The sequence below is a fragment of the Anomaloglossus baeobatrachus genome, chromosome 3 (assembly GCF_048569485.1).
Source record: "Anomaloglossus baeobatrachus isolate aAnoBae1 chromosome 3, aAnoBae1.hap1, whole genome shotgun sequence".
Classification (NCBI taxonomy): Eukaryota; Metazoa; Chordata; class Amphibia; order Anura; family Aromobatidae; genus Anomaloglossus; species Anomaloglossus baeobatrachus.
Window position 1 is genome coordinate 561,254,712 of NC_134355.1, and position 10,707 is coordinate 561,265,418.

At 51.6% G+C, this 10,707-nt stretch overlaps 1 protein-coding gene across 1 annotated transcript in view; it reads right to left on the reverse strand.

The window, feature by feature from the left end:
- Nucleotides 1-9,625, reverse strand: part of CROCC2 (ciliary rootlet coiled-coil, rootletin family member 2) — a 324,826-nt gene extending 315,201 nt beyond the window's left edge. The window contains exon 1 of the mRNA XM_075340867.1: nt 9,499-9,625. Coding sequence (XP_075196982.1) covers nt 9,499-9,546 — 48 coding nt within the window. The 5' untranslated portion in view covers nt 9,547-9,625. The remainder of the gene's footprint in view (nt 1-9,498) is intronic.
- Between the last annotated feature and the right edge of the window lie 1,082 nt (nt 9,626-10,707).

Here is a 10,707-nt window from a genome sequence, read left to right on the forward strand (position 1 = left end):
GGCACCATACAATCCCCTAACTGAGCAACATCTTTTTTAGTTTTTTCTCTCCTCCTTAAATAGGGTTATCCTATTATGTGCACTTTTTTCCCCACAACTTTTATCTACACATGTGAACCTAGCCTTAAGGCCCCGTCACACACGAGATCGCTAACAAGATTGTTGCTAAGTCACAGTTTCTGTGACGCAGTAGCGATCCCGTTAGCGATCTCGTTATGTGTGACACTTACCAGCGATCAGGCCCCTGCTGTGAGATCGCTGATCGTTGCCGAATGGTCCGGACCATTTTCTTCAAAGGTGATGTCCTGCTGGGCAGGACGCATCGCTGTGCTTGACACCTACCAACAACCTCCTAACACGGTCCCAGCGCCCGCCGAGATCGTTATACAGGTCGCTGATCGTTACTGCGTCGTTGGTAAGGCCTCACTGTGTGACATCTCACCAGCGACCTCCCAGCGACTTACCAGCGATCCTTATCAGGTCACATCGTTGTCGGGATCGCTGGTAAGTCGTTGTGTGTGACTGGGCCTTTAGTGATCTGCGGTTGGTGATTCGCTTTTGGCAGAAATTATTATTTTATACACGTTTGCTTCCATGGGTGCATCAATCCTCTGTGCGTATACCATAATAGTCTGAGATGGATTCTTCAGCGCCGCTCCCGTCTGCATCGAGGGGCTGATGGCATTGAGTAGGCAGGTGCTTGCGAGGACATGAGCACAGTTTTAATGTATTATGTACTTTTCATTAAGTCAAAAGAGAAACTTAATAGATTAACATCACATAAGCCGCACCAGTCTTTACCATTACACTTTTCCTTCCGGGATTACCATCTCCTGGCTTTGGCAAAAGAAAAAAAAACTGCACCTGAATCTGTACCTGTGATCGCAGCCTTTTATATTGGCTGATCAGAGGTAAACCTACAAAATCTGCCGTCAGTATCAAGGTTATTTAATCTGATGTGGTAGAAGAAGGGGAAAGATGCAGTTAAAACGTACCTATCAGGTACAATATGCTCCCACAACCACGAGCAGTTCTGGGTGTATATTGCTAATCCCTGCCTAACCGTCCCTGTATACACTAGCATTGATAAAGAGATCTTAGAAAACGTGTTTCTAAAGATCTTGCTGTTCAATGCCAATTGCCTAGCGTCATCGGTGGTGATGCGCATACATGGCTGTGTCCGTTGTCACCGAATTAGACACCAGGCAGCAGGTATGATCAGAAGGCCTCATTAGCATATCATAAAGGATACTTTTTCTAAAGATTTCTTTATATATGCTACCAGATGCAAGGGACGGTTAGGCAGGAATTAGCAATATACACCCAGAACTGCTCGTGGTTCTGGGTACATATTGCACCTGACAGCTTCATTTTAAAGTAGTCTATGCCCCCCAGATTGTACAAGAATCAGAACTTCGGCATACTCTTCATAAAATCAATCCCAAACTGGTGCGAAATGCAGCTCAGGATGGTTGTTGGTAGGTCAAATATAATAATGGGTGCAGATCAGCAGATAGATGGATATTACCGTGTATTAGGGTTAGATGCTGGACATGGTGCTAATGTCTGAATACATAGGATATACAGGCAGGTTAAGGGGAATCTGTCAACAGGTTTTTGCTATGTAAGCTGGTCAGCACACTGCAAGGGTTAACATAGAAAATTCAGGGATGCCTGACTTGTCAAGGTCTGATAAGTTGTTTATTTGCTATTTTTGTTTAATCAGCAGAACCCTTATCATTGCTGGACTACAAAGTCACATGCATGGCAGTCCAGCATGCCTCCTCCTGTGATTGACAGAAGATGAACCCCAGTGATTTCTGGACTCAGGTTTTGCTGATACTGTAAAAGGTAGCTTCTAAAGTACATAAAACTTATGAAAACCTCTGCAAAAAAGCAGCAAAAAACGCAGTGTTACATCATTGTGTCCCATCCCGTCATGTGCAGCTCACAGCTGTAGGGGTAAATCCGCGCCATTCTTTTGTAGCCTTACACTATCCACCGACCTACAATTTCCCTCTGTTACTGCTACTTTCAGCGCTCAGAGCGCAGCAGTCAACTCATTACTGACTGCTCCGCTTTGCACACTGTTAGTACCGGTGACAGCAGGTTGAGCACCAGTGCTGCAGAGGTGACTTATTCCAGCTGTGAAAACAGTCAAGCATTCTGCCATTAGTAGTACAATGGCCGGCTGCCGGACCTGTTCTCACTGCCAGAGGAAGTCACCACCGCAGTACTGGTGCCCGTCCTGTGTTTACCACTGTAACTCTTGTTCTCACCCTGCTGAAAAAAGTCACCGCCAAAGCCCTGGTGCCCAGACCTGCTGTCACTGCTGGAAGAAGTCACCGCTGCAGCCCTGATCCTTGAACCGCTGTCAATGCTCACTGCTGGAAGAAGTCACCTCTGCAGCCCTGGTGCCTGAACCTGCTATCATCGCCCATTGCTAGAAGAAGTCACCGCTGCAGCCCTGGTTCACAGACCTGCTGTCACTGCTCACTGCTGGAAGAAATCACCACTGCAGGCCCTGGTTCTCGAACCAGCTGTCACTGCTCACTGCTGGAAGAAGTCACCTCCTCAGCCCTGGTGCCCAGACCTGCTGTCACTGCTCACTGCTGGAAGACGTCACCTCCTCAGCCCTGGTGCCCAGACCTGCTGTCACTGCTCACTGCTGGAAGACGTCACCTCCTCAGCCCTGGTGCCCAGACCTGCTGTCACTGCTCACTGCTGGAAGAAGTCACCTCCTCAGCCTGGTGCCCAGACCTGCTGTCACTGCTCACTGCTGGAAGACGTCACCTCCTCAGCCCTGGTGCCCAGACCTGCTGTCACTGCTCACTGCTGGAAGACGTCACCTCCTCAGCCTGGTGCCCAGACCTGCTGTCACTGCTCACTGCTGGAAGAAGTCACCTCCTCAGCCCTGGTGCCCAGACCTGCTGTCACTGCTCACTGCTGGAAGAAGTCACCTCCGCAGCCCTGGTGCCCAGACCTGCTGTCACTGCTCACTGCTGGAAGACGTCACCTCCTCAGCCCTGGTACCCAGACCTGCTGTCACTGCTCACTGCTGGAAGAAGTCACCTCCGCAGCCCTGGTGCCCAGACCTGCTGTCACTGCTCACTGCTGGAAGAAGTCACCTCCGCAGCCCTGGTGCCCAGACCTGCTGTCACTGCTCACTGCTGGAAGAAGTCACCTCCGCAGCCTGGTGCCCAGACCTGCTGTCACTGCTCACTGCTGGAAGACGTCACCTCCTCAGCCCTGGTACCCAGACCTGCTGTCACTGCTCACTGCTGGAAGAAGTCACCTCCGCAGCCCTGGTACCCAGACCTGCTGTCACTGCTCACTGCTGGAAGAAGTCACCTCCGCAGCCCTGGTGCCCAGACCTGCTGTCACTGCTCACTGCTGGAAGAAGTCACCTCTGCAGCCCTGGTTCCCAATGTGCTATCACTTCTAACTGTTGTAAGAAATCAGCTCCTCAGCCCTGGTGCCCAGACCTGCTATCACCGGTCACTGCTGGAAGAAGTCACAGCCGCAGTCCTGGTGCCCACACATGCTGTCACCGGTCACTGCTGGATGAAGTCACCGCTGCAGCCCTGCTGTCACATATAACTGCTACAGTGTTCAGAGCGCAGCAGTACAATCATTGCTGGCTGCTGCACTCTGCAAACTGAACACTGACTTTGCTCTGCTTCGTCAGTGTAAGGAGCAATTCTCAGAAAAGTGACGTAAAACATCTGTACAACTTGTGACTTGCTATTGAACGACTATTTTTGAGCTGTGATTTTGATGTGAAATAAAACAGCCAAGTGGCGACAAATCAGGTTACTTTAACATTGCATTGACGTTTATGTCACTTGCAACTGAAAATCCGACTCATTTGGAGCCATTTGCAGCGCTGTCACAAGACATCATAGGTCACAATAGGAAATCATTATGTGCGATGTCACAATGCATTTTCAGTGTCGCTCGACACATGTTGCCGTGTAGCCCTGACCTAACTGCTGCTCCCACAACGTGACGCAGACAAAACAACTGTCACTGGCTCCTGCGGCAGCCAAAATTACCTAATTCTGGGGGGTTTACTTATTTGGTTTTCGCTGTTTACTTATCGGATTAATTTATTTTATATTTTAATAGACTGGCCATGTCTGAACACAGCGACACCAAATATGTGTATTTTTTTTTACAGTTTTATTTTCAATGGGGCAAAAAGGAGGAGGTTATTTGAAGTTTTGTGTTTTTTTCCCCCATATTTTTAAAAAAATATTTTTTTTTTACTTTTAAGTCCCTTAGAGGTTTTAAAGCTGCAACTGGCCGATCACTTGAGCATACAACACTGCTCTGTACAGCTGAAAGGATGGTCTATGAACGTCGGCCCACCGGCATTCACAGGAAGATTATCAGGTCACACAGGGGTCAACATTTTGAATCATTTTTCCTATTTTATGCCATTAAAAATATTAAACAGTTGAAACAATGTACACAATAATGCTTTCAGTTTTTTAAATTAACCTAACCTCATTTTTAATGGTTGTCCCACAAAGGCATGGATCACATCTATGCTGGATAGGTTGTAAATATCTTATCAACATGACTCCATGGATCTCTGGAATGATCAATGTCGGGACGGACTGACGGAGACTCCATTAAAACTTTGTGTGTTCCCATAGGTATCAATGGGGTTTCCAAATGTAGAGCCTGAAGCTATGATAAGTGCATTGTCTGTACACAGCAGGAATGTGTGTGTACTATAGTCCACATGTCACAGCTGATGTATGAAATACACACGAAGCCCAAGGGTATATTCACTCAGATAGTTTGGGCAAAATCTGATCCATTGATGTGAATGGGGTTCTTTATGCAGCAGTTGCATAGCTTTTTGTAAGCTACATTTGAAGTCCATCTAAACAGGTTGCGTGGAACAAGACTCCTCAGCCCATCTAAACCGGCCGCCAATCACCAGACAAATGAGCAAAACCTTGTTCGTTGGGTGGATCGAATTGTCAGCGGGTTAAAAAATCACAGTTGTTGACAGCCTAATGCCCTGTGTAAACAGAATATGTACTGTTGATGACATGATACTGTATGGGCCAGTGCTTTGGGAGATGAAGTCAAGGATCCAGGCAAATCCCTCCTCACTGGGTATAATTGTCATGGGGACAATATTAACTCCTTCCCAACATGTGATATACACAAAACATCACACACCAGGGGCCGCTGTTTGGAGAGGACCCTCCAGCCGTTATCCAGTACTGCCTCCAGTAACAGCAGCATTTAAAGAGCACACTCCCCTGACGCCTACTTCATTCCCCAGCACAGTTCCGCCGCCATCGTCTACTGCGAGCACAATCCTATAGCATACTTCTGCCCCCAGAAAAATCCTGTTGCCTATTTCTGCCCCCAGCACTATCTTACCGCCTACTTCTGTGCCCAGCACACTCTGGCCGCCTACTTCTGCCCCTAGCTCCAATCCAGCCGCCTACTTCTGCCCCAGCACACTCTGGCCGCCTACTTCTGCCCCTAGCTCCAATCCAGCCGCCTACTTCTGCCCCAGCACACTCTGGCCACCTACTTTTGCCCCCAGCACAATCCTGCCCCCTACTCCTGCTCTCAGACAATCCCGCCGCCTACTTCTGCCCTCAGCACACCCCTGCCGCCTATTTCTGCCTTCAGCACACCCCGGCCGCCTACTTCTGCCCCCAGTACTCCCCAGTCGCCTACTTCTGCCCCCAGTAACACCCCGGCCTCCTACTTCTGCCCCCAGCACACTCCGGCCACCTACTTTTGCCCCTAGCATACCTCATCCGCCTACTTTTGCCCCCAGCACACCACGGCCACCTACTTTTGCCCCCAGCACACCCTGGCCGCCTACTTCTGCCTCAGCACACCCCGGCCGCCTACTTCTGCCCTCAGCACACCTAGGCCGCCTATTTCTGCCCACAGCACACCCCGGCTGCCTACTTTTGCTCCCAGCATATCCTTTTTGCACCTCTGCTTTGACTACTTAGGGAGGCTTCTGCACTGGCGGTTTGCTCCGTTTGTCCCGATGATTCCCTGGCACCAGCGACATGAAACGCGTCCGGACATCTTCTTAGGACAACATCCCAGATAAGTCTATTTGGCTCACCCTCTGATTGGGATGGAGAGTCTCTGTATTTAAAGGGAACCTGTCATCAGAAATTTTGCACTAAACATAAAAGATTCCCCCTCTACAGCTCCTGGGCTGCATTCTAGCAATGTTCCTGTTATTTATATGCCCCCTTTCTGACCAAAATAAAGACTTTGTAAAGTGGTACCTTTTTGTATTCAGATCTTGATAATGGTACACGGGGGCAGGCTCTCTGGTGTCCGTTAGTCTGCCTCCCTGTCGCTTTAGGCCGTCTCCCATCGCGCAATTTCAAAGAGGTGACGTGAGGTAAGCTGGCCAGCGCTTGTGCAGAACGGTGTAGGCGACGGTGGAGGCGGCGGTGAAAGCGCGACCACGAGATTATGGGTGGGTACTTGCTGATGAAAGTCACAGCGCCGCCCATAATCTCGCGCATGCGCAACAGGTCACCAGCGGTCACACTGTGCACATTGCACAGTCCTACGAGAGTGGCACGGCGCATGCGCGAGATTATGGGCGGCCATAATCTCGCGCATGCGCCGTGCCACTCTTGCGGGACTGCAATGTGCAGTGTGACCGCTGATGACGTGTTGGGCATGCGCAAGATTGTGGGCGGCCATAATCTTGCGCATGCGCCGTGCCACTCTCGCGGGACTGCAATGTGCAGTGTGACCTCTGGTGACGTGTTGCGCATGCGCAATATTATGGGCGGCGCTGTGATTTTCATCAGCAAGTACCCGCCCATAATCTCGTGCTCGCGATTCCACCGCCGCCTCCACCGTTCTGCGCAAGCGCTGGCCAGTTTACCCACGTAACCTCTTTGAAATTGCGCAATGGGGGACGGCCTAAAGCGACAGGGAGGCAGACTAATGGACACCAGAGAGCCCGCCCCCGTGTACCATTATCAAGATCTGAATACAAAAAGGTACCACTTTACAAAGTCTTTATTTTGGTCAGAAAGGGGGCACATAAACAACAGGAACATTGCTAGAATGCAGCCCAGGAGCTGCAGAGGGGGAATCTTTTAGGTTTAGTGCAAAATATCTGATGACAGGTTCCCTTTAAGGGGTGTTTGTATGTGCTGTGCAGGGTCTATTAGGGTCAAGCAGGGTTTCCCGTCGGTGAATGGGGGCGCCATAACCCTAGGGCATCATACCCTCCATTGCTAGGTAGGGAGAGGCTGACTAGGGCTGATTTAGGGCCAGTCTGTGTGATCATTCACCCTCCTAGCATTTGTTATTACACGTTTGGCACATTATCTATTCATGTTGTTTGTGAATTTGGTCTCCGACCTTTTAGTATTAAGATTAAAAGTTATATTTTATTGGCGTTTCCTTTTCTTGTTGAAACCTATTCCCCCATTTTTTCTTATAGGCTGCGGCCTGGTTATACATATTCTGCCTCAGCACACCCCGGCCGCCTACTTCTACCCCCCAGCACACTCCGGCCACCTACTTTTGCCCCCAGCATACCTCAGCCGCCTACTTCTGTGTCCAGCACACCCCGGCCGCCTACTTCTGTGCCCAGCACACCCCGGCCGCCTACTTCTGTGCCCAGCTAACCCCGGCCGCCTACTTCTGCCCCCAGCAACACTCCAGTCACCTACATCTGCCCCCAGCACACCCCGGCCGCCTACGTCTGCCCCCAGCACACCCAGGCCTCCTACTTCTGCTCCCAGTACACCCAGGCCTCCTACTTCTGCTCCCAGTACACCCAGGCCTCCTACTTCAGCTCCCAGCACACTCCAGTTACCTATGCTTTCCCCCAGCACACCCCGGCTGCTTACTTCTGCCCCCAGCATACCTCAGCCGCCTACTTCTGTGTCCAGCACACCCCGGCCCGCCTACTTCTGTGCCCAGCACACCCCGGCCGCCCACTTCTGCCCTCAGCACACCCCAGTCACCTACATCTGCCCCCAGCACACCCCGGCCGCCTACATCTGCCCCAGTACACCCAGGCCTCCTACTTCTGCCCCCAGTACACCCTGGCCTCCTACTTCTGCCCCCAGTACACCCCGGCTGCCTACTTCTGCCCCCAGCATACCTCAGCCACCTACTTTTGCACCCAGCACACCTCAGCCACCTACTTCTGTGCCCAGCACACCCCGGCTGCCTACTTCTGCCCCCCAGCACACCCCGGACGCCCTACTTCTGCCCCAGTACACCCTGGCCGCCTACTTTTGCCCCAGTACACCCTGGCCGCCTACTTTTGCCCCAGTACACCCTGGCCGCCTACGTCTGCCCCAGTACACCCTGGCCGCCTACTTTTGCCCCCAGTACACCCCGGCCGCCTACGTCTGCCCCAGTACACCCTGGCCGCCTACTTTTGCTCCCAGTACACCCTGGCCGCCTACGTCTGCCCCAGTACACCCTGGCCGCCTACTTTTGCCCCAGTACACCCTGGCCGCCTACTTTTGCCCCAGCACACTCCGGCCACCTACTTCTGCCCCCAGCACACCTCGGCCGCCTACTTCTGACCCCAGCACACCCCGGCCGCCTAATTCTGTGCCCAGCACACCCCGGCCGCCTACTTTTGCCGCAGCACACCTCGGCCGCCTACTTCTGACCCCAGCACACCCCGGCCGCCTACTTCTGCCCCAGCACACCTCGGCCGCCTACTTCTGACCCCAGCACACTTTGGCCACCTACTTCTGACCCCAGCACACTTTGGCCACCTACTTCTGCCCCCAGCACACTCCGATCGCCTACTTCTGTCCCCAGCACACTCCGATCGCCTACTTCTGCCCCCAGCAGACTCGGCCACCAACTTCTGCCCCCAGCACAGGTCCGCCGCCTACTTCTGCCCCCCAGCACACTCATACCGCATACTTCTGCCCCCAGCACACTCCGGCCCCCTACTTCTGACCCCAGCACAAACCCACTGCTTATTTCTCACCCCAGTACACTACAGGCACCTATTTCTGTCCCAAGCACACTCCGGTTGCCTATTTCTGCCCCCAATTTATCTCCCCAAGAACCAATCAGGTGAGGCTTATGTCGGCATGTGGCAGTCGGGGTTCGAGTGATGCCCCATGGCGGCCATATTGCTCCTTTGCAGCTCGGCCACAGGGCTATTATATACCACAATATGATGACACTGTAGTATATAGGACAGATGATCACAGGTTCAAGGTCCTTAAGGAGCTAAAAATATAAAAAAAAAATTTACAATATAAAAAAAATTCTAAAAAGTCCAATCTAACAAAATCTAAAATGATTTAACCCATACAGTAAACACAGAAGAGCAAAAAAAACCCCAAAAACCCAGAATAGCAGATTCTTAGCTCCAGTACACTGTATACCCCTCCTCCATACAGAAGGCCCGCTGTGACCCCTCCGGGCATCCCCACAAGTTCACTCTGAACAAACCTTCCATGACAAGTGCTCAGCATCTGCTCCTACCTGAATCACTGCCTCCAGCCTCATAGTGGAGCCCTCCTCGCTTGCCATAGTGCCGCTATCTGCTCCGCACTGCACCGAGATGCGGCACCTACTGCTGTCGCCCAAGAAGCCTGATCTTATCGTTACCATGGTAATAGCGGACGCCTATGCTACGGCCGTTACCGTGGTAACAGAAAGCGGCGGCAGCGGTGGGCTAGGGAAGCGAGCAACAGTGATTGGCAGTTAGGGGCGTGGTTTTCCAGCGGTAACCATGGCGATTCCAGCTATAGGCGTGGTTGGGCTTATTAACAGGAAATGAATAGCAGTGGTGGGCGGGGCGTAGGGAGAGAGCGCGGGAAAGGGCTGAGATAAGGAGGGAGAGGAGGGGACGCAGGGGGCAGAGCTCATATACAGAGCGCACGGAATACAGGGGCAGTGCGTGTGCTGCAGTCACTCTCCATGACAGGAAGCTCAGTCAGTACCGAGCCGACATTATAGACCTCGTGTTTAGGATATGGGGGTCTCTGGCACCAGTAGGGGGGGATTGGCTCATGGCCTAGGAGCCCTAATTAATAAGGCTGTGTTCTCGGCTGGTCACACTTTCCAGTTGGCACTTCTTTTGTAAGGACGGTAGAAAGCACATTGTGCAGAAGTGACCAGTGACGCCTGTGGACCGGGGCCACTGATGGTTGTGGGGGTCTGTGGTAAAAAAAAAAACTGCGTGGAGAGTGTTATAGGCGTTATGCATACTGTGCGGGTTTGCCGCATTTTCGGGTGTAGTTTTGTCACAAAACTGCATTAATTTCCTTCCCCAGCAAAGTCTATGAGATTTCAGTTTTGCTGTGCGCACGTTGCAGTTTTTTTTGGCTGCGTCTTTGTGGTGACCATAAGGCTAGGTTCGCACACTGCGTCTTTTTGACGCGTTTTTGGCCGCTAAAAACGCACCTGCGTCGAAAAAACGCGTCATGCGTTTTTACCGCGATTTGGTGCGTTTTTGGCTTCGTTTTTGATCTCTGCATTTTGCTGCGTTTTTCCAATGCATTGCATGGGCGGAAAACGCAGAAAAACGCAGGAAAGAATTGACATGTCCATTTTTTTTTTCAAGCTCAAAAACGCAGCTTAAAAAAACAGTTGTGTGCGGACAGCAAAATTGAAAACTTATAGACTTTGCTGGGGAAGCAAAGTCATGCAGTTTTGAGGCCAAAAACGCACCCGAAAAACGCACTGTGC